Raw genomic sequence first — 25,000 nt, forward strand, 5'->3', positions numbered from 1 at the left:
GGTTCTATGAATATGCAAATGAGCCCCGCCTCCACTCACATCACTCAGCTCAGAGATCCACTGGTTGACGATCACACGTTGATCTGATTGGTTACAAGGTAGTTTGTGACGTCAGAAACACCAGCGATTTCAAAGCGTGTTTTTGAGACTGTCTTTGGTTCACTGCAGTTTTAAGGAGGAAATACTCAGCAATGGTGTCGACTTATGAATTTACACATGGTTTGACCTTAAAGCATATTAAAAACACCACATAGACACATAAACAACATTAAAAGCTGGATTTTCACCACAAAAATACTCAGCAATGGTGTCGACTTATGAATTTACACATGCATATTAAAAACACCACATAGACATAAAAATGAAGAAAGCGCGGTTGGAAGAGTGCAGAGACGGTTCTGCGTGAGTGGTATTTATCGACAGGAACGTTAAATACAAGTACAACTCTAGGGGTCGCTGTTTGAGAAAAACAGAAACTGCATAGTGTGCCTTTAAAAATGTTTATGCATTGAAGACCATCACACACCCTAGTAATGATTTCTAGATTCTCAGGAAGTAACACTGTTAATCAGCGAATTAGATCGGTTTGGCTAGCTTTGTGTCAGCATCATGACTGTTCCTGTAGAGGCTCAGCGTGTTAAAGCATGAACTTCAGCAGGACTGGTGTGACATTTCAAGCGTAATAATCACAGGATATTTTACCCCCGGTAATGTAAAAAGTCTCACATCTCATTCTTAGTTTGACATTTCTGGAGCCGCTGTATCATTACCTCGAGCTGCCTTGTCTCACTCTCTCTCTCTCTCTCTCTCTCTCCCTCTCTCTCTCTCTCCCTCTCTCTCTGTCTCCTCTCTCTCCCTCCCTCTCTCTCTCTCCCTCTCTCTCTCTCTCCCTCTCTCTCTCTGTCTCTCTCTCTCCCTCCCCTCTCTCTCTCCTCTCTCTCTCTCTCTCTCTCTCTCCCTCTCTCTCTCTGTCTCTCTCTCTCTCTCTGTCTCTCTCTCTCTCTCCCTCTCTCTCTCCCTCCCTCTCTCTCTCTCTCTCTCTCTCTCTCTCTCCCTCTCTCTCTCCCCCATCAGGAGCGAGTCTTCCTCACCATCTCCAACTATGTTTTCACTGCCATCTTTGTGGCCGAGATGACAGTCAAGGTAACGTCTCACCTGAGCACGTCGTGTGTGTGTGTGTGTGTGTGTGTAAGGTATCCTGAACACTTCTGTGCAGCCTGTATCAGTGGCTGTGCTCATACAGACAACAATGGGTTATCATAATAAATATAGTGCAAAAAACAAACAAAATAACATTAAAAGAATGTAATCAGTGTGATTATTCCTCTGGCTGCTCTTCATTAATCTCAGGACTGGGAACACTGGTTTAATGTTACACATTAAAATGAAAGATGACATACATGATAGGGTATAGTGTAAGTATAAATAAACAGTAGTTCTGTCAATCGATTAAAACAAATTAATAATTAATTGTATTAATTGCATTTTGTGTAATTAATCGCACCTAACATTAAAGTTTAAAGTAATTAATGTAGAAAAAACATAAAAAACAGCATAAAAACTGTATATTTAAAATATTTCATCTAACATGTAGGAAATATACAGAAATTAATTAAAGTTAGCAATCACTTCACAGTCTTCACAGCATAAATTATAAATTAAATATACAGTAGTCAACATTTGAAGTGGATCAAAAAAGTTCATCAAAGTTTTCCTAAGACTAGAACTGGTATTGTTCAAAACTCATGTATAACTTTGATGAAAGGTTTTGATCCACTTCAAATGTTGACTACTGTAGATGAATCCTTATTAAAGCTACAGAAGTTATTCAGATTTTCTCTTTTCTTTTGTTCTTTGATTGACAGCAGCAGGTTTATTAGGCACTGTCACTTTAAGATCCGACTATTACACTTCAGCGTCTGTCGCTCACACTGATGACTCGGCTCATTCAGATCATGTGCCATCAGCCTCGTTAGCCAATGAGAAAGCTGGAGACGCAGTGCATGCTGGGTAAACACTGGAGTGAAGAGTTTTACAGGACAGTGTGTGTCAGAAGAGTGTGTGTGTCAGAAGAGTGTGTATCAGAAGAGTGTGTGAGTGTGTATCAGAAGAGTGTGTGTCAGAAGAGTGTGTATCAGAAGAGTGTGTGAGTGTGTATCAGAAGAGTGTGTGTCAGAAGAGTGTGTGTCAGAAGAGTGTGTCAGAAGAGTGTGTGTCAGAAGAGTGTGTGTCAGAAGAGTGTGTATCAGAAGAGTGTGTGTCAGAAGAGTGTGTGTCAAGAGCTGTGTGAGTGTGTATCAGAAGAGAGTGTGTCAGAAGAGTGTGTATCAGAAGAGTGTGTCAGAAGAGTGTGTGAGTGTGTATCAGAAGAGTGTGTCAGAAGAGTGTGTATCAGAAGAGAGTGTGTCAGAAGAGTGTATCAGAAGAGTGTGTGTGTATCAGAAGAGTGTGTGTCAGAAGAGTGTGTGAGTGTGTATCAGAAGAGTGTGTCAGAAGAGTGTGTATCAGAAGAGTGTGTATCAGAAGAGAGTGTGTCAGAAGAGTGTATCAGAAGAGTGTGTGTGTATCAGAAGAGTGTGTGTCAGAAGAGTGTGTGAGTGTGTATCAGAAGAGTGTGTCAGAAGAGTGTGTATCAGAAGAGTGTGTATCAGAAGAGAGTGTGTCAGAAGAGTGTATCAGAAGAGTGTGTGTGTATCAGAAGAGTGTGTGTCAGAAGAGTGTGTGTGTCAGATGAGTGTGTGTCAGAAGAGTGTGTGTCAGAAGAGTGAGTGTCAGAAGAGTGTGTGTCAGAAGAGTGTGTGTCAGAAGAGTGTGTGTGTCAGAAGAGTGTGTGTCAGAAGAGTGTGTATCAGAAGAGTGTGGTGTCAGAAGAGTGTGTGTCAGAAGAGTGTGTGTCAGAAGAGTGTGTCAGAAGAGTGTGTGTCAGAAGAGTGTGTGTCAGAAGAGTGTGTGTCAGAAGAGTGTGTATCAGAAGAGTGTGTGTCAGAAGAGTGTGTGTCAAGAGTGTGTGAGTGTGTATCAGAAGAGAGTGTGTCAGAAGAGTGTGTATCAGAAGAGTGTGTGTCAGAAGAGTGTGTGAGTGTGTATCAGAAGAGTGTGTCAGAAGAGTGTGTATCAGAAGAGTGTGTATCAGAAGAGAGTGTGTCAGAAGAGTGTATCAGAAGAGTGTGTGTGTATCAGAAGAGTGTGTGTCAGAAGAGTGTGTGAGTGTGTATCAGAAGAGTGTGTCAGAAGAGTGTGTATCAGAAGAGTGTGTATCAGAAGAGAGTGTGTCAGAAGAGTGTATCAGAAGAGTGTGTGTGTATCAGAAGAGTGTGTGTCAGAAGAGTGTGTGAGTGTGTATCAGAAGAGTGTGTCAGAAGAGTGTGTATCAGAAGAGTGTGTATCAGAAGAGTGTGTATCAGAAGAGTGTCAGAAGAGTGTATCAGAAGAGTGTGTGTGTATCAGAAGAGTGTGTGTCAGAAGAGTGTGTGTGTCAGATGAGTGTGTGTCAGAAGAGTGTGTGTCAGAAGAGTGTGTGTCAGAAGAGTGTGTCAGAAGAGTGTGTGTCAGAAGAGTGTGTGTGTCAGAAGAGTGTGTGTGTCAGAAGAGTGTGTGTCAGAAGAGTGTGTGTGTCAGAAGAGTGTGTGTCAGAAGAGTGTGTATCAGAAGAGAGTGTGTCAGAAGAGTGTATCAAAAGAGTGTGTGAGTGTGTATCAGAAGAGTGTGTGTCAGAAGAGTGTGTATCAGAAGAGTGTGTGTATCAGAAGAGTGTGTGTCAGAAGAGTGTGTGAGTGTGTGTCAGAAGAGTGTGTCAGAAGAGTGTGTATCAGAAGAGTGTGTGTCAGAAGAGTGTGTATCAGAAGAGAGTGTGTCAGAAGAGTGTATCAAAAGAGTGTGTGAGTGTGTATCAGAAGAGTGTGTGTCAGAAGAGTGTGTATCAGAAGAGTGTGAGTGTATCAGAAGAGAGTGTGTCAGAAGAGTGTGTGAGTGTGTGTCAGAAGAGTGTGTCAGATGAGTGTGTCAGAAGAGTGTGTGTCAGAAGAGTGTGTCAGATGAGTGTGTGTCAGAAGAGTGTGTGTCAGAAGAGTGTGTGTCAGAAGAGTGTGTGTCAGAAGAGTGTGTATCAGAAGAGTGTGTATCAGAAGAGAGTGTGTCAGAAGAGTGTATCAGAAGAGTGTGTGTGTATCAGAAGAGTGTGTGTCAGAAGAGTGTGTGAGTGTGTATCAGAAGAGTGTGTCAGAAGAGTGTGTGTGTATCAGAAGAGTGTGTGTCAGAAGAGTGTGTGTGTCAGATGAGTGTGTGTCAGAAGAGTGTGTGTCAGAAGAGTGTGTGTGTCAGAAGAGTGTGTGTGTCAGAAGAGTGTGTGTGTCAGAAGAGTGTGTGTCAGAAGAGTGTGTGTGTCAGAAGAGAGTGTGTCAGAAGAGTGTATCAAAAGAGTGTGTGAGTGTGTATCAGAAGAGTGTGTGTCAGAAGAGTGTGTATCAGAAGAGTGTGTGTATCAGAAGAGTGTGTGTCAGAAGAGTGTGTGAGTGTGTGTCAGAAGAGTGTGTGAGTGTGTGTCAGAAGAGTGTGTCAGAAGAGTGTGTATCAGAAGAGTGTGTATCAGAAGAGTGTGTGTCAGAAGAGTGTGTGTCAGAAGAGTGTGTGTCAGAAGAGTGTGTGTGTCAGAAGAGTGTGTGTCAGAAGAGTGTGTGTGTCAGAAGAGTGTGTGTCAGAAGAGTGTGTATCAGAAGAGAGTGTGTCAGAAGAGTGTATCAAAAGAGTGTGTGAGTGTGTATCAGAAGAGTGTTTGTCAGAAGAGTGTGTATCAGAAGAGTGTGAGTGTATCAGAAGAGAGTGTGTCAGAAGAGTGTGTGAGTGTGTGTCAGAAGAGTGTGTCAGAAGAGTGTGTCAGAAGAGTGTGTCAGATGAGTGTGTCAGATGAGTGTGTGTCAGAAGAGTGTGTGTCAGAAGAGTGTGTGTCAGAAGAGTGTGTGTCAGAAGAGTGTGTGAGTGTGTGTCAGAAGAGTGTGTGTCAGAAGAGTGTGTGTCAGAAGAGTGTGTGAGTGTGTCAGAAGAGTGTGTATCAGAAGAGTGTGTGTCAGAAGAGTGAGTGTGTGTCAGAAGAGTGTGTGTCAGAAGAGTGTGTGTCAGAAGAGTTTGTGAGTGTGTATCAGAAGAGTGTGTGTCAGAAGAGTGAGTGTGTGTCAGAAGAGTGTGTGTCAGAAGAGTGTGTATCAGAAGAGTGTGTGTCAGAAGAGTGTGTGTCAGAAGAGTGTGTATCAGAGGAGTGTGTGTCAGAAGAGTGTGTATCAGAAGAGTGTGTGTCAGAAGAGTGTGTATCAGAAGAGTGTGTCAGAAGAGTGTGTGAGTGTGTGAGTGTGTCAGAAGAGTGTGTATCAGAAGAGTGTGTGAGTGTGTGTCAGAAGAGTGTGTGTCAGAAGAGTGTGTGTCAGAAGAGTGTGTGAGTGTGTCAGAAGAGTGTGTATCAGAAGAGTGTGTGAGTGTGTATCAGAAGAGTGTGTGTCAGAAGAGTGAGTGTGTGTCAGAAGAGTGTGTGTCAGAAGAGTGTGTATCAGAAGAGTGTGTATCAGAGGAGTGTGTGTCAGAAGAGTGTGTATCAGAAGAGTGTGTGTCAGAAGAGTGTGTATCAGAAGAGTGTGTCAGAAGAGTGTGTGAGTGTGTCAGAAGAGTGTGTATCAGAAGAGTGTGTGAGTGTGTATCAGAAGAGTGTGTATCAGAAGAGTGTGTGTCAGAAGAGTGAGTGTGTGTCAGAAGAGTGTGTGTCAGAAGAGTGTGTATCAGAAGAGTGTGTGTCAGAAGAGTGTGTGTCAGAAGAGTGTGTGTCAGAAGAGTGTGTATCAGAAGAGTGTGTGAGTGTGTGTCAGAAGAGTGTGTGTCAGAAGAGTGTGTGAGTGTGTCAGAAGAGTGTGTGAGTGTGTATCAGAAGAGTGTGTGTCAGAAGAGTGTGTGTCAGAAGAGTGTGTGTCAGAAGAGTGTGTATCAGAAGAGTGTGTATCAGAAGAGTGTGTGTCAGAAGAGTGTGTATCAGATGAGTGTGTCAGATGAGTGTGTGTCAGATGAGTGTGTGTCAGAAGAGTGTGTGTCAGAAGAGTGTGTGAGTGTGTGTCAGAAGAGTGTGTATCAGAAGAGTGTGTATCAGAAGAGTGTGTCAGAAGAGTGTGTGAGTGTGTGTCAGAAGAGTGTGTATCAGAAGAGTGTGTGTCAGAAGAGTGTGTGTCAGAAGAGTGTGTGTCAGAAGAGTGTGTATCAGAAGAGTGTGCGTCAGAAGAGTGTGCATCAGAAGAGTGTGTGTCAGAAGAGTGTGTGTCAGAAGAGTGTGTATCAGATGAGTGTGTGTCAGATGAGTGTGTCAGAAGAGTGTGTGTCAGAAGAGTGTGTGAGTGTGTGTCAGAAGAGTGTGTGTCAGAAGAGTGTGTGTCAGAAGAGTGTGTGAGTGTGTGTCAGAAGAGTGTGTGTCAGAAGAGTGTGTGTCAGAAGAGTGTGTGTCAGAAGAGTGTGTGTCAGAAGAGTGTGTGAGTGTGTATCAGAAGAGTGTGCGTCAGAAGAGTGTGTATCAGAAGAGTGTGTGTCAGAAGAGTGTGTGTCAGAAGAGTGTGTATCAGATGAGTGTGTGTCAGATGAGTGTGTCAGAAGAGTGTGTGTCAGAAGAGTGTGTGAGTGTGTGTCAGAAGAGTGTGTGTCAGAAGAGTGTGTGTCAGAAGAGTGTGTGTCAGAAGAGTGTGTGTCAGAAGAGTGTGTATCAGATGAGAGTGTGTCAGATGAGTGTGTGTCAGAAGAGTGTGTCAGAAGAGTGTGTGTCAGTGTGTGTCAGGCTCACAGCAGACAGAAGGCAAAGAGTGCTGTGAAACTTATCAAATAATCATGCAGAGGTCCAATATTATAATAGATTTATGAAGTTTTAAAAGAGAAATCTCTTCCTTGTCTTTCTGTGGCCCTCAACCTCAAAATCAGTCATTAAACCTGCACAAGATTGATTTAACCCTATAAATCCTGCACACTTCTACGAGCTCTGAATGATCAACATGAGTGATTATAAGGCAAGTTTATTTATAGACATTTCACACACAATGGCAATTCAAAATGCTTTACATAGAAAGGAATTAAAATATCACATTATGGCAATTCAAAGTGTTTTGCGTAGAAACTAAGCACAAAATAAAAGCAAGGGAATTTAAAACAGTTATAAAAGGAATTAAAAGAGATAAATGATACAGTTATAAAATGAATTAGAGTAAAATGAATTAGATTATTAAAAAGATGATACATAGAATAAACTTCTCATCTGGCAAAACACCGGTGTCTCATATTTTGCATATAGTTTTACTCTGACACTGTGTCTGTGGTGTTTATTCGGCGCGCCTAAGTCTCCGATGGACCCGATTTTTCCCTAAAACCGGACAGGAGGAGCTCTAGGACTGGCCTCGGGTCCACTGCTCCATCAGTCCACACCCACAGAACCCCGAGTTTAATCACGTCAGACTCACTCCACCACAGACCTGGGTCTTCAGCATCGGTTCATCTCTCAGTTTCTCCAATTAAGTCATTTATGTTTGTCTCTTATCCAGTTTTCAGTGTTTAGAATCAAAAGGAGGATGCAGAAATAAAATACAGTGTAATCAGTCGGACGTACAGCGGCACAGCGCTCATTCTGTAAATGCACAGCTAAACAGAAGTGTTTTGAGTCTGGGATTTGAATGTGATACTGTATTTCTGATTTCTTCTGGAAGCTGAATTTTATGTCATATCTGCGATACTGTTATAAAGATCTCATTGATTTACATTACAAGCATCAGAATTTCATCTTTTTGTCCATATAAATATCAGCATCTGCATCAAATTGCATATTTTTATATAAACTGTCGTGGAAATTCTCAATCTAACTTTGACAATACAGCGACAATACAAACAACCTCCAGTCATCATTATAATTAATACAATACTACAGTATCAATACAGTACTACAGTTACAATACAATACCACAGTATCAATAAAATACTACAGTATCAATACAATACAATACTACAGTATCAATACAATAAAATACTACAGTATCAATGCAATACAATTCTACAGTACCAATACAATGCAATACTACAGTACCAATACAATACAATACTACAGTATCAATACAATACTACAGTATCAATGCAATAAAATACTACAGTATCAATACAATGCAATACTACAGTATCAATACAATAAAATACTACAGTATCAATACAATACAATACTACAGTATCAATGCAATACAATACTACAGTATCAATACAATACAATACTACAGTACCAATACAATGCAATACTACAGTATCAATACAATACAATACAATACAATACTACAGTATCAATACAATAAAATACTACAGTACCATTACAATACTACAGTATCAATACAATACAATACTACAGTACCAATACAATACAATACTACAGTATCAATACAATAAAATACTACAGTATCAATGCAATACAATTCTACAGTACCAATACAATGCAATACTACAGTACCAATACAATACAATACTACAGTATCAATACAATACTACAGTATCAATGCAATAAAATACTACAGTATCAATACAATGCAATACTACAGTATCAATACAATAAAATACTACAGTATCAATACAATACAATACTACAGTATCAATGCAATACAATACTACAGTATCAATACAATACAATACTACAGTACCAATACAATGCAATACTACAGTATCAATACAATACAATACAATACAATACTACAGTATCAATACAATAAAATACTACAGTACCATTACAATACTACAGTATCAATACAATACAATACTACAGTACCAATACAATACAATACTACAGTATCAATACAATAAAATACTACAGTATCAATACAATATCAATACAATAAAATACTACAGTATCAATACAATACAATACTACAGTATCAATGCAATACAATACTACAGTATCAATGCAATAAAATACTACAGTATCAATGCAATACAATACTACAGTATCAATACAATACTACAGTATCAATACAATGCAATACTACAGTATCAGTACAATACAATTCTACAGTACCAATACAATGCAATACTACAGTATCAATACAATACAATACTACAGTACCAATACAATACAATACTACAGTATCAATACAATACAATACAATACAATACAATACTACAGTATCAATACAATAAAATACTACAGTATCAATACAATACTACAGTACCATTACAATACTACAGTACCATTACAATACTACAGTATCTCAAGGTAATTCCCATCTCGAATAATTCTAATACAAATCTAATACAATTCAATACTTTGAGGTAAAGGTTCAATAAACTGTTTTGTTTATAAAACTCTCTCTCTCTCTCTCTCTCTCTCTCTCTCTCTCTCTCTCTCTCTCTCTCTCTCTCTGTGTCAGGTGGTGTCTAAGGGCCTGTATCTGGGTGATCGAGCGTATCTGCGGAGCAGCTGGAATGTTCTGGATGGTTTTCTTGTCTTCGTGTCTCTGATTGACATTGTGGTGTCGATGGCGGGCGGAGCGAAGATCCTGGGCGTGCTGCGTGTGCTGCGACTGCTGAGGACATTACGCCCGCTCAGGTCACAACGACAACACACACTTTCTTTAGAGCAGCGCAACACACTGACACGCACTGACTGCAGGTTCATTCTGTGCTCATGCTTTATTAGCAGAATCATGACTACAGGTGAAGAGATATAAATCTATAAATCTATAAATCACCAGCCGTTCCCCAGTTGATTTATCACAGTATGAGGACAGTTGTTTTGTATTACAATTGTTTTTTCAAACGTTATGTTTAACCATCCTAATGAGGCATTGTATAATTAAATATGCACTGATTTGCATACATTTTCAGATCAGAAATCTGAACACTGGATAAGTGTTTTTTAAGTGAAAATAAGATAAGTGAAAGACATTGTTGACATTAGTTCTCCTTTTATCACTCCATAAATCAGAAAATGCTGTCAACAGACAGAAATCAAACAGGTTTTCTCTGTACAATGTTGTATAAATAAGATGAATGATATCTGAACAACCCTTCAGAATATAGATATGAATAAAAAAAATGAGAAGTTTGTTGTGTGTGAAGCTGCTGAAGTTTCTGACTCAAACTCACTGCCTTGAGAAGCTTATTATAAAGTGTTACCATGAAAAGACCCTGTTCTTGGCTGTCGAGTCCGGCGGTCTGGGCTGGTTCTGTGCGGTTCTATGCGGTTCTGTGCATTTCTGTGTAGTACTGTGTGGTTCTGTGTAGTTCTGTGTGGTTTTGTGCGGTTCTATGCGGTTCTGTGCGGTACTGTGTGGTTCTGTGTAGTTCTGTGTGGTTTTGTGCATTTCTGTGTAGTACTGTGTGGTTCTGTGTGGTTTTGTGCGGTTCTATGCGGTTCTGTGTGGTACTGTGTGGTTCTGTGTGTTTCTGTGCGGTTCTGTGCGGTTCTGTGCTGTTCTATGCATTTCTGTGTGCTACTGTGTGCTACTGTGTGGTTCTGTGCAGTTCTGTGCGTTTCTGTGTGGTTCTATGTGGTTCTGTGTGGTTCTGTGGTGTTCTGTGTGGTTCTGTGTGGTTCTGTGCGGTTCTGTGCGGTTCTATGCATTTCTGTGCAGTTCTGTGCAGTTCTGTGCTGTTCTGTGCGGTTCTGTGTGGTTCTGTGCGTTTCTGTGTGGTACTGTGTTGTTCTGTGCAGTTCTGTGCTGTTCTGTGCGGTTCTGTGTGGTTCTGTGCGTTTCTGTGTGGTACTGTGTTGTTCTGTGCAGTTCTATGCGGTTCTGTGTGGTTCTGTGTTGTTCTGTGTGGTACTGTGTGGTTCTGTGCTGTTCTGTGCAGTCCTGTGTGGTTCTATGCGGTTATGTGTGGTTCTGTGCAGTTCTGTGCAGTTCTGTGCTGTTCTGTGCAGTTCTGTGCTGTTCTGTGCGGTTCTGTGTGGTTCTGTGCTGTTTTGTGCAGTTCTGTGCTTTTCTGTGGTTCTGTGTCGTTCTGTGCGGTTCTGTGCGGTTTTAAGCGGTTCTGTGTGGTTCTGTGTGGTTCTGTGCAGTTCTGTGCTGTTCTGTGCAGTTCTGTGTGGTTCTGTGTGGTTCTGTGCTGTTTTGTGCAGTTCTGTGCTGTTCTGTGCGGTTCTGTGCAGTTCTGTGCTTTTCTGTGGTTCTGTGTCGTTCTGTGTGGTTCTATGCGGTTCTGTGCAGTTTTAAGCGGTTCTGTGTGGTTCTGTGCAGTTCTGTGCTGTTCTGTGCTGTTCTGTGCGGTTCTGTGTGGTTCTGTGTGGTTCTGTGCAGTTCTGTGCTTTTCTGTGGTTCTGTGTCGTTCTGTGTGGTTCTATGCGGTTCTGTGCGGTTCTGTGTGGTTCTGTGTGGTTCTGTGCAGTTCTGTGCTTTTCTGTGGTTCTGTGTCGTTCTGTGTGGTTCTATGCGGTTCTGTGCGGTTTTAAGCGGTTCTGTGTGGTTCTGTGCAGTTCTGTGCTGTTCTGTGCAGTTCTGTGTGGTTCTGTGTGGTTCTGTGCTGTTTTGTGCAGTTCTGTGTGGTTCTGTGCTGTTTTGTGCAGTTCTGTGCTGTTCTGTGCGGTTCTGTGTGGTTCTGTGCTGTTTTGTGCAGTTCTGTGCTGTTCTGTGTGGTTCTGTGCAGTTCTGTGCTGTTCTGTGTGGTTCTATGTGGTTTTAAGCGGTTCTGTGTGGTTCTGTGCAGTTCTGTGCTGTTCTGTGCGGTTCTGTGTGGTTCTGTGTGGTTCTGTGCTGTTTTGTGCAGTTCTGTGCTTTTCTGTGGTTCTGTGTCGTTCTGTGTGGTTCTATGCGGTTCTGTGCGGTTTTAAGCGGTTCTGTGCTGTTTTGTGCAGTTCTGTGCTGTTCTGTGCGGTTCTGTGTGGTTCTGTGCTGTTTTGTGCTGTTTTGTGCAGTTCTGTGCTTTTCTGTGGTTCTGTGTGGTTCTGTGCTTTTCTGTGGTTCTGTGTGGTTCTGTGCGTTTCTGTGTGGTTCTGTGTGGTTCTGACTGTGTTCTCTGTTGTTCCTCAGGGTGATCAGTCGCGCTCCAGGACTGAAGCTGGTGGTGGAGACTCTGATCACGTCACTGAAGCCCATCGGAAACATCGTCTTGATCTGCTGCGCTTTCTTCATCATCTTCGGCATCCTGGGAGTTCAGGTTAATCTCACTCATACTCAGTCATCGCTAATCTCTCGCCCTGCTCCGTCAGACGCTGATCTCACCCTCTCTCTCTCTCTCTCTCTGTGTCCGTCTGTGTGTATGTGTTGTGTCTGTGTGTTTGTGTGTGTGTGTGTGTGTGTGTGTGTGTCTCAACAGCTCTTCAAAGGGAAGTTCTTTTACTGTGTGGGTTTGGATGTGAAGAACATCACCAATAAATCCGACTGTCTGTCTGCGAATTACCGCTGGGTTCATCACAAGTACAACTTTGACAACCTGGGGCAGGTGAGGGTCCGATCCGTCTCTTCATGATTCCTGACGTCTTTCTTTCTCCATAGACATTACTAAATATTCTCCAATATAGAGTTTTGAGCTGAACGGCCATATCTGAACCATATCTGTTGTTTTAGAATCATTGAGATACTATTATAGTTATTATCAGTAAGTTGAATTAATTTATGTTTTTATATTTCCCTTAGTTTCCATCACTCCACAATAAATCCTTTAAAAAATCCAGAAAATACAAGTACAAGTTTAAAATAGTATCTTAAAAATTTATGTTAATATTAATTTTCATCCAAAAAATATAAATGGTTTAAGATTGTTGAGAACAAATTGATGACATCATTCATAGTGCATCATGGGAGTGTATAATAATAATATTTTAAATCCTACTGAGGAGATCCGTGTGATCTTGACTTTCTGCTGCTGATCTGCTGTGTGTGTGTGTGTGTGTGTGTGTGTGTGTGTGTGTGTGTGTGTGTGTGTGTGTGTGTGTGTGTGTGTGTGTGTGTGACTGTTTGTTCGGTGGTTTTCCATTTCAGGCTCTGATGTCACTGTTTGTGTTGGCATCTAAAGATGGATGGGTAAATATAATGTACCACGGGCTGGATGCTGTCGGGATCGACCAACAGGTAAAACACACACACACACACACACACACACTCTCACACACACATCACAGGGAATGCCGTCTCTTGCCAGGCAAAGGAAGAAAACCCTCTAGTGTTCCAGATTCAGCCTTGACAACATTCTCCACACCTCCTCTTCCTCATCCTCTTCTTCCTCTCCTTTTCCTCTTCCTCCTCTTCCTCCTCTCCCTCTTCCTCTTTCTCCTCTTCCTATCCTCTTCCTATCCTCTTCCTTTTCCTTCTCTCCCTCATCCTCTTCCTCATTCTCCTCATCCTCTTTCTCCTCTCCCTCATCCTTTTATTCCTCTTCCTTCTCTCCCTCATCCTCTTCCTCATCATCCTCTTCCTCATCCTCATCCTCCTTTTCCTCATCCGCTTCCTTCTCGTCCTCATCCTCTTCCTCCTCTACCTCTTCATCATCCTCTTCCTCCTTTTCCTCATCCTCTTCCCCTTCCTCTCCCTCATCCTCATCCTCTTCCTCCTCCTCTTCCTCCTCTCCCTCATCCTCTTCCTCATTCTCTTCCTCCTCGTCCTCATCCTCTTCATCCTCATCCTCTTCCTCCTCTCCCTCATCCTCTTCCTCATTCTCTTCCTCCTCGTCCTCATCCTCTTCCTCCTCATCCTCTTCCTTCTCGTCCTCATCCTCTTCCTCCTCTCCATCTTCCTCATCCTGTTCTTCCTTATCCTCTTCCTCCTCTCTCTCTTCCTCACCCTCTTCCTCCTTTTCCTCATCCTCTTCCTCATCCTCCTCGTCCTCTTCCCCTTCCTCTCCCTCATCCTCTTCCTCCTCATCCTCTTCCCCTTCCTCTCCCTCATCCTCTTCCTCATCTTCTTCCTCCTCTTCCTCCTCGTCCTCTTCCCCTTCCTCTTCCTTCTCGTCCCCTTCCTCTTCCTCCTTGTCCTCATCCTCTCCCTCATCCTCTTCCTCATCCTCTCCCTCCTCTTCCTCGTCCTCTTCCCCTTCCTCTCCCTCATCCTCTTCCTCATCCTCATCCTCTTCCTCCTCGTCCTCATCCTCTTTCCTCCTTGTCCTCCTCTTCCTCATCCTCATCCTCCTCTTCCTCATTCCCATCCTCTTCCTCTTCCTCCTCTCCCTCTTCCTCATCCTCTTCCTGTTGTTGTTTTACAAGATGTGTTTTACAGAAAGAGTGATTTATTCAACAAATTAGTTTCGGCTATTGAGAATTTGGTTCAGAGAACGAGATTTAGTGTTTTTAGCCATTCAGAAAAACTGTAATTCATCAATTCATGATGATATTATACAATAATGATATTATAATATTCGCTGGCCCGATCAGGATTCAGATGATTCTCTTGTGCGTCTCTGTTCAGCCTGTCAAAAACAACAACCCCTGGATGCTGCTGTACTTCATCTCGTTCCTGCTGATCGTCAGCTTCTTCGTGCTGAACATGTTTGTGGGAGTGGTGGTGGAGAACTTCCACAAGTGCCGTCAGCATCAGGAGGTGGAGGAGTTCCAGCGGCGGCAGGAGAAGCGGCAGCAGCGGCTCGACAGGAGGAGGCGCAGTGAGCGCTCATCCACCCATCAGTCTATCACTCTATCAGTCCATCAGTCCATCACTCTATCAGTCCATCAGTCTATCACTCTATCAGTCCATCAGTCCATCACTCTATCAGTCCATCAGTCTATCACTCTATCAGTCCATCAGTCCATCACTCTATCAGTCCATCAGTCTATCACTCTATCACTCTATCACTCTATGAGTCTATCACTCTATTACTCTATCAGTCCATCAGTCAATCACTCTATCAGTCCATCAGTCTATCACTCTATCACTCTATCACTCTATCAGTCCATCAGTCTATCATTCTATCAGTCCATCAGTCTATCAGTCTATCACTCTATCAGTCCATCAGTCTATCACTCTATCACTCTATCAGTCCATCAGTCCATCAGTCTATCACTCTATCAGTCCATCAGTCTATCACTCTATTACTCTATCAGTCCATCAGTCAATCACTCTATCAGTCCATCAGTCTATCACTCTATCACTCTATCACTCTATCAGTCCATCAGTCTATCACTCTATCAGTCCATCAGTCTATCAGTCTATCACTCTATCAGTCCATCAGTCTATCACTCTATCAGTCCATCAGTCTATCACTCTATCAGTCCATCAGTCTATCACTCTATCACTCTATCAGTCCATCAGTCTATCACTCTATTACTCTATCAGTCCATCAGTCAATCACTCTATCAGTCCATCAGTCTATCACTCTATCACTCTATCACTCTATCAGTCCATCAGTCTATCACTCTATCAGTCCATCAGTCTATCAGTCTATCACTCTATCAGTCCATCAGTCTATCAGTCTATCACTCTATCACTCTATCACTCTATCAGTCCATCAGTCTATCACTCTATCAGTCCATCAGTCTATCACTCTATTACTCTATCAGTCCATCAGTCAATCACTCTATCAGTCCATCAGTCTATCACTCTATCACTCTATCACTCTATCAGTCCATCAGTCTATCACTCTATCAGTCCATCAGTCTATCAGTCTATCACTCTATCAGTCCATCAGTCTATCACTCTATCAGTCCATCAGTCTATCACTCTATCAGTCCATCAGTCTATCACTCTATCACTCTATCACTCTATGAGTCTATCACTCTATTACTCTATCAGTCCATCAGTCAATCACTCTATCAGTCCATCAGTCTATCACTCTATCACTCTATCACTCTATCAGTCCATCAGTCTATCACTCTATCAGTCTATCAGTCTATCACTCTATCAGTCCATCAGTCTATCACTCTATCACTCTATCAGTCCATCAGTCTATCACTCTATCAGTCCATCAGTCTATCACTCTATTACTCTATCAGTCCATCAGTCAATCACTCTATCAGTCCATCAGTCTATCACTCTATCACTCTATCACTCTATCAGTCCATCAGTCTATCACTCTATCAGTCCATCAGTCTATCAGTCTATCACTCTATCAGTCCATCAGTCTATCACTCTATCACTCTATCACTCTATCAGTCCATCAGTCTATCACTCTATCAGTCCATCAGTCCATCAGTCTATCAGTCTATCACTCTATCACTCTATCACTCTATCACTCTATGAGTCTATCACTCTATCAGTCCATCAGTCTATCACTCTATCACTCTATGAGTCTATCACTCTATCAGTCCATCAGTCCATCAGTCCATCAGTCTATCACTCTATCAGTCCATCAGTCTATCAGTCTATCAGTCTATCAGTCCATCAGTCTATCACTCTATCAGTCCATCAGTCTATCAGTCTATCAGTCTATCAGTCTATCACTCTATCACTCTATGAGTCTATCACTCTATCAGTCCATCAGTCCATCAGTCTATCACTCTATCAGTCCATCAGTCTATCAGTCTATCAGTCTATCAGTCCATCAGTCTATCACTCTATCAGTCCATCAGTCCATCAGTCTATCACTCTATCACTCTATCAGTCCATCAGTCTATCACTCTATCAGTCCATCAGTCCATCACTCTATCAGTCCATCAGTCTATCACTCTATCACTCTATGAGTCTATCACTCTATTACTCTATCAGTCCATCAGTCAATCACTCTATCAGTCCATCAGTCTATCACTCTATCACTCTATCAGTCCATCAGTCTATCACTCTATCAGTCCATCAGTCTATCAGTCTATCACTCTATCAGTCCATCAGTCTATCACTCTATCACTCTATCAGTCCATCAGTCTATCAGTCTATCACTCTATCAGTCCATCAGTCTATCACTCTATCACTCTATCACTCTATCAGTCCATCAGTCTATCACTCTATCAGTCCATCAGTCTATCACTCTATTACTCTATCAGTCCATCAGTCAATCACTCTATCAGTCCATCAGTCTATCACTCTATCACTCTATCACTCTATCAGTCCATCAGTCTATCACTCTATCAGTCCATCAGTCTATCAGTCTATCACTCTATCAGTCCATCAGTCTATCACTCTATCAGTCCATCAGTCTATCACTCTATCAGTCCATCAGTCTATCACTCTATCACTCTATGAGTCTATCACTCTATTACTCTATCAGTCCATCAGTCAATCACTCTATCAGTCCATCAGTCTATCACTCTATCACTCTATCAGTCCATCAGTCTATCACTCTATCAGTCCATCAGTCTATCAGTCTATCACTCTATCAGTCCATCAGTCTATCACTCTATCACTCTATCAGTCCATCAGTCTATCACTCTATCAGTCCATCAGTCTATCACTCTATCACTCTATCACTCTATCAGTCCATCAGTCTATCACTCTATCAGTCCATCAGTCTATCAGTCTATCACTCTATCAGTCCATCAGTCTATCACTCTATCACTCTATCACTCTATCAGTCCATCAGTCTATCACTCTATCAGTCCATCAGTCCATCAGTCTATCAGTCTATCACTCTATCACTCTATGAGTCTATCACTCTATCAGTCCATCAGTCTATCACTCTATCACTCTATGAGTCTATCACTCTATCAGTCCATCAGTCCATCAGTCTATCACTCTATCAGTCCATCAGTCTATCAGTCTATCAGTCTATCAGTCCATCAGTCTATCACTCTATCAGTCCATCAGTCTATCAGTCTATCAGTCTATCAGTCTATCACTCTATCACTCTATGAGTCTATCACTCTATCAGTCCATCAGTCCATCAGTCTATCACTCTATCAGTCCATCAGTCTATCAGTCTATCAGTCTATCAGTCCATCAGTCTATCACTCTATCAGTCCATCAGTCCATCAGTCTATCACTCTATCACTCTATCAGTCCATCAGTCTATCACTCTATCAGTCCATCAGTCTATCAGTCTATCACTCTATCACTCTATGAGTCTATCACTCTATCAGTCCATCAGTCTATCAGTCTATCACTCTATGAGTCTATCACTCTATTACTCTATCAGTCCATCAGTCAATCACTCTATCAGTCCATCAGTCTATCAGTCTATCACTCTATCAGTCCATCAGTCTATCACTCTATCACTCTATCAGTCCATCAGTCTATCACTCTATCAGTCCATCAGTCTATCAGTCTATCACTCTATCACTCTATGAGTCTATCACTCTATCAGTCCATCAGTCTATCACTCTATCACTCTATGAGTCTATCACTCTATTACTCTATCAGTCCATCAGTCAATCACTCTATCAGTCCATCAGTCTATCAGTCTATCACTCTATCAGTCCATCAGTCTATCACTCTATCACTCTATCAGTCCATCAGTCTATCAGTCTATCACTCTATCACTCTATGAGTCTATCACTCTATCAGTCCATCAGTCTATCACTCTATCACTCTATGAGTCTATCACTCTATTACTCTATCAGTCCATCAGTCAATCACTCTATCAGTCCATCAGTCTATCACTCTATCACTCTATCAGTCCATCAGTCTATCACTCTATCACTCTATCAGTCTATCACTCTATTACTCTATCAGTCCATCAGTCCATCACTCTATCAGTCCATCAGTCTATCACTCTATCAGTCCATCAGTCTATCACTCTATCACTCTATCAGTCCATCAGTCTATCACTCTATCAGTCCATCAGTCTATCACTCTATCACTCTATCACTCTATCAGTCCATCAGTCTATCACTCTATCAGTCCATCAGTCTATCAGTCTATCACTCTATCAGTCCATCAGTCTATCACTCTATCACTCTATCACTCTATCAGTCCATCAGTCTATCACTCTATCAGTCCATCAGTCCATCAGTCTATCAGTCTATCACTCTATCACTCTATCACTCTATGAGTCTATCACTCTATCAGTCCATCAGTCTATCACTCTATCACTCTATGAGTCTATCACTCTATCACTCTATCAGTCCATCAGTCTATCACTCTATCACTCTGTCAGTCTATCACTCTATTACTCTATCAGTCCATCAGTCCATCACTCTATCAGTCCATCAGTCAATCACTCTATCAGTCCATCAGTCTATCACTCTATCAATCTATCACTCTATCACTCCATCAGTCTATCACTCTATCAGTCCATCAGTCTATCAGTCTATCACTCTATCAGTCCATCAGTCTATCACTCTATCAGTCCATCAGTCTATCACTCTATCAGTCCATCAGTCTATCACTCTATCACTCTATGAGTCTATCACTCTATTACTCTATCAGTCCATCAGTCAATCACTCTATCAGTCCATCAGTCTATCACTCTATCACTCTATCAGTCCATCAGTCTATCACTCTATCAGTCCATCAGTCTATCAGTCTATCACTCTATCAGTCCATCAGTCTATCACTCTATCACTCTATCAGTCCATCAGTCTATCACTCTATCAGTCCATCAGTCTATCACTCTATCACTCTATCACTCTATCAGTCCATCAGTCTATCACTCTATCAGTCCATCAGTCTATCAGTCTATCACTCTATCAGTCCATCAGTCTATCACTCTATCACTCTATCACTCTATCAGTCCATCAGTCTATCACTCTATCAGTCCATCAGTCCATCAGTCTATCAGTCTATCACTCTATCACTCTATCACTCTATGAGTCTATCACTCTATCAGTCCATCAGTCTATCACTCTATCACTCTATGAGTCTATCACTCTATCAGTCCATCAGTCCATCAGTCTATCACTCTATCAGTCCATCAGTCTATCAGTCTATCAGTCTATCAGTCCATCAGTCTATCACTCTATCAGTCCATCAGTCTATCAGTCTATCAGTCTATCAGTCTATCACTCTATCACTCTATGAGTCTATCACTCTATCAGTCCATCAGTCCATCAGTCTATCACTCTATCAGTCCATCAGTCTATCAGTCTATCAGTCTATCAGTCCATCAGTCTATCACTCTATCAGTCCATCAGTCCATCAGTCTATCACTCTATCACTCTATCAGTCCATCAGTCTATCACTCTATCAGTCCATCAGTCTATCAGTCTATCACTCTATCACTCTATGAGTCTATCACTCTATCAGTCCATCAGTCTATCAGTCTATCACTCTATGAGTCTATCACTCTATTACTCTATCAGTCCATCAGTCAATCACTCTATCAGTCCATCAGTCTATCAGTCTATCACTCTATCAGTCCATCAGTCTATCACTCTATCACTCTATCAGTCCATCAGTCTATCACTCTATCAGTCCATCAGTCTATCAGTCTATCACTCTATCACTCTATGAGTCTATCACTCTATCAGTCCATCAGTCTATCACTCTATCACTCTATGAGTCTATCACTCTATTACTCTATCAGTCCATCAGTCAATCACTCTATCAGTCCATCAGTCTATCAGTCTATCACTCTATCAGTCCATCAGTCTATCACTCTATCACTCTATCAGTCCATCAGTCTATCAGTCTATCACTCTATCACTCTATGAGTCTATCACTCTATCAGTCCATCAGTCTATCACTCTATCACTCTATGAGTCTATCACTCTATTACTCTATCAGTCCATCAGTCAATCACTCTATCAGTCCATCAGTCTATCACTCTATCACTCTATCAGTCCATCAGTCTATCACTCTATCACTCTATTACTCTATCAGTCCATCAGTCCATCACTCTATCAGTCCATCAGTCTATCACTCTATCAGTCCATCAGTCTATCACTCTATCACTCTATCAGTCCATCAGTCTATCACTCTATCAGTCCATCAGTCTATCACTCTATCACTCTATCACTCTATCAGTCCATCAGTCTATCACTCTATCAGTCCATCAGTCTATCAGTCTATCACTCTATCAGTCCATCAGTCTATCACTCTATCACTCTATCACTCTATCAGTCCATCAGTCTATCACTCTATCAGTCCATCAGTCCATCAGTCTATCAGTCTATCACTCTATCACTCTATCACTCTATGAGTCTATCACTCTATCAGTCCATCAGTCTATCACTCTATCACTCTATGAGTCTATCACTCTATCACTCTATCAGTCCATCAGTCTATCACTCTATCACTCTATCAGTCTATCACTCTATTACTCTATCAGTCCATCAGTCCATCACTCTATCAGTCCATCAGTCAATCACTCTATCAGTCCATCAGTCTATCACTCTATCACTCTATCACTCTATCAGTCCATCAGTCTATCACTCTATCAGTCCATCAGTCTATCAGTCTATCACTCTATCAGTCCATCAGTCTATCACTCTATCAGTCCATCAGTCTATCACTCTATCAGTCCATCAGTCTATCACTCTATCACTCTATGAGTCTATCACTCTATTACTCTATCAGTCCATCAGTCAATCACTCTATCAGTCCATCAGTCTATCACTCTATCACTCTATCAGTCCATCAGTCTATCACTCTATCAGTCCATCAGTCTATCAGTCTATCACTCTATCAGTCCATCAGTCTATCACTCTATCACTCTATCAGTCCATCAGTCTATCACTCTATCAGTCCATCAGTCTATCACTCTATCACTCTATCACTCTATCAGTCCATCAGTCTATCACTCTATCAGTCCATCAGTCTATCAGTCTATCACTCTATCAGTCCATCAGTCTATCACTCTATCACTCTATCACTCTATCAGTCCATCAGTCTATCACTCTATCAGTCCATCAGTCCATCAGTCTATCAGTCTATCACTCTATCACTCTATCACTCTATGAGTCTATCACTCTATCAGTCCATCAGTCTATCACTCTATCACTCTATGAGTCTATCACTCTATCAGTCCATCAGTCCATCAGTCTATCACTCTATCAGTCCATCAGTCTATCAGTCTATCAGTCTATCAGTCCATCAGTCTATCACTCTATCAGTCCATCAGTCTATCAGTCTATCAGTCTATCAGTCTATCAGTCTATCACTCTATCACTCTATGAGTCTATCACTCTATCAGTCCATCAGTCCATCAGTCTATCACTCTATCAGTCCATCAGTCTATCAGTCTATCAGTCTATCAGTCCATCAGTCTATCACTCTATCAGTCCATCAGTCCATCAGTCTATCACTCTATCACTCTATCAGTCCATCAGTCTATCACTCTATCAGTCCATCAGTCTATCAGTCTATCACTCTATCACTCTATGAGTCTATCACTCTATCAGTCCATCAGTCTATCAGTCTATCACTCTATGAGTCTATCACTCTATTACTCTATCAGTCCATCAGTCAATCACTCTATCAGTCCATCAGTCTATCAGTCTATCACTCTATCAGTCCATCAGTCTATCACTCTATCACTCTATCAGTCCATCAGTCTATCACTCTATCAGTCCATCAGTCTATCAGTCTATCACTCTATCACTCTATGAGTCTATCACTCTATCAGTCCATCAGTCTATCACTCTATCACTCTATGAGTCTATCACTCTATTACTCTATCAGTCCATCAGTCAATCACTCTATCAGTCCATCAGTCTATCAGTCTATCACTCTATCAGTCCATCAGTCTATCACTCTATCACTCTATCAGTCCATCAGTCTATCAGTCTATCACTCTATCACTCTATGAGTCTATCACTCTATCAGTCCATCAGTCTATCACTCTATCACTCTATGAGTCTATCACTCTATTACTCTATCAGTCCATCAGTCAATCACTCTATCAGTCCATCAGTCTATCACTCTATCACTCTATCAGTCCATCAGTCTATCACTCTATCACTCTATCAGTCTATCACTCTATTACTCTATCAGTCCATCAGTCCATCACTCTATCAGTCCATCAGTCTATCACTCTATCAGTCCATCAGTCCATCAGTCTATCAGTCCATCAGTCTATCACTCTATCACTCTATCAGTCTATCACTCTATTACTCTATCAGTCCATCACTCTATCACTCTATCAGTCTATCACTCTATTACTCTATTACTCTATTAGTCTATCACTCTATCACTCCATCAGACCATCAGTCCATCCATCCATCCATCCATCCATCCATCCATCCATCCATCCATCCATCCATCCATCCATCCATCCAGATTTATATCTCACAATTCTAAGAGAATTTTATTTTTATATCTAGCAATTTATATATTGAAATTCTGATTTTATTTTGCAGAATATTTCTTGCAATTGCAAGTTTATTTCTCATAATTCTGACTTATAAATTGCAATTGCGAGGAAAAAACTCAGATTTGCGAGTTTATATCACATTTTAAAACAGTCAAATTTGCAAGATATAAACATGCAATTGCGAGAAAAAAGTCAGAATTGTGAGATATTTTTTACTCCACGGCGGAAACATGCTTTATTAAAAATCAGTGGCGAGAAACATGAAGGTGAAATAAAGGTGCCAGTTATGATGATATTAATAACAATAAACATTGTGTGTGTGCAGAGGCCCAGCGTCTGCCGTATTACGCCTCGTACGGCCGTGTTCGTCTGATGATTCACTCGTTCTGCACCAGTCATTATCTGGACCTCTTCATCACCCTCATCATCTGCATCAATGTGGTCACCATGAGCCTGGAGCACTACAGCCAACCACAGGTGAGCAGCACCGTCACATGACCCACTGCAGCCAATCAGCTGTTTGGTCTGAACCAGAGTTTGAGGCCTTGTTCACACTAATACGTTTTCATTTGAAAACACATATTTTTCTCTCCGTTTTGTCCTTCCGTTCACACTGAGACAGTGTTTTTATTAATGAAAACGCTCTCCAAAGTGGATACATTTGAAAACACAGTTTTCGTGTTGTAGTGTGGACTGTCAAAACGCAGGTGTTTAAAACCGATGATGTAAGTTTAGTCATGTGACGCATATTGAACCCATAGATATTCATGTTTATAGCGGTATTGTGCCTGTTATGAGCTGTTCTCTTTCACACTGTTGATCAAATATGTTACTTCACACACTCTTCATATCACAGTCCTGCAAACATGACAGAAAATTCACTCTCATTTGCTGCAGTGAAACATGAGAACAGTTTCAGCGTTTTAGACCAAACATGTAATGGTGAGTGAGATCGACGTGGACGAAATTAATTTTTTTCACGCTTCAGTGAATGCTGAGATATTTTGATATGCTGATAGTCAGAAGAAATGCGCAATAACTGTATTATTTATTTTTCCGTCTGTATCGTCTCAGTGCGCTTCTGTGAGGGTTTACGCATGCGCTGTAAAGGTGAATTTAGTGTTTTCAGGTGTTATCCAGAAGTTTCTCATTCACACTGAGACGTCGGGAAACGCCTGAAAACGCTAGTGTGGACGGAGAGTGTTTTTAAACGAAAAGCCTGAATCATCAGTGTGATAATCAGTGTCTTGATTGTGTCTGTGAGGAATTGATTGGATGGTTGTGGTTTGCTATTGGCTGATCTCATGTGAGTGACAGGTTAAAGCCCCGCCCTCGTCATCAGAGAAGAGAAAAGAGATGCTGAAGAGGAACTTATTCTCATTCAACATTATTAAAACTATAATGATGTGCTCCCATAAATCATGTACAATAAACAGCAATATTCTAGGGATGCACCAATATGAACATTTTGGCCAATACCAATAACCGATCATTCTTTATATTTAAAAACCAATAACCGATATATTGGCCGATAAATCGAAATCCAAATTTGTATGTAATTTTTGAGAGCCTGATTACAAAATCAAAAGTCTCACCATTAAAAGCCATGTCCCAAACACACAATTATAATGTTCTCATTATAATTTTATGTAGCCGATATGTCAGACTTGCAGTGAACCATATTTTCCTTTTTGAAGTGATTCAATTCATATTTCAAGCAATTCAAAGCGATCATGGTGAACCGGTGTCTGAAGTGTCTCATAAGCCATCATTAATCAGCTTTAATATATCAGCCAAATCTTCTTATCTGGCCGATAACGATAACAATGAACATATATCGTCTGATACCGATACGGTGGCCGATATGCCGTGCATCACTACAGTATTACAGAAAACGGTAACACTTTACAATAAGGTTCCTTTATTAAACATTAGTAAATGCATTAACTAACATGAACTAACAATGAGCAATACATTT

General features: G+C 41.3%; 2 protein-coding genes across 2 annotated transcripts in view; one reads left to right on the forward strand and one right to left on the reverse strand.

The window, feature by feature from the left end:
* LOC311091863 (uncharacterized protein) overlaps nucleotides 1-25,000 on the reverse strand; it is a gene marked incomplete at both ends in the record, with an annotated part of 463,820 nt that overhangs the window by 186,257 nt on the left and 252,563 nt on the right. The window lies entirely within an intron of this gene.
* Nucleotides 1-25,000, forward strand: part of cacna1ib (calcium voltage-gated channel subunit alpha1 Ib) — a 108,383-nt gene that overhangs the window by 64,146 nt on the left and 19,237 nt on the right. The window contains exons 19-25 of the mRNA XM_084129602.1: nucleotides 1,075-1,143; nucleotides 9,405-9,583; nucleotides 12,006-12,132; nucleotides 12,292-12,417; nucleotides 12,957-13,046; nucleotides 14,376-14,568; nucleotides 23,348-23,499. Of these exons, the coding sequence (XP_083985728.1) occupies nucleotides 1,075-1,143; nucleotides 9,405-9,583; nucleotides 12,006-12,132; nucleotides 12,292-12,417; nucleotides 12,957-13,046; nucleotides 14,376-14,568; nucleotides 23,348-23,499 (936 nt within the window). The remainder of the gene's footprint in view (nucleotides 1-1,074; nucleotides 1,144-9,404; nucleotides 9,584-12,005; nucleotides 12,133-12,291; nucleotides 12,418-12,956; nucleotides 13,047-14,375; nucleotides 14,569-23,347; nucleotides 23,500-25,000) is intronic.

The sequence above is a fragment of the Abramis brama genome (assembly GCF_963993115.1).
Source record: "Abramis brama genome assembly, chromosome: 11".
In the NCBI taxonomy this organism is placed as follows: domain Eukaryota; kingdom Metazoa; phylum Chordata; class Actinopteri; order Cypriniformes; family Leuciscidae; genus Abramis; species Abramis brama.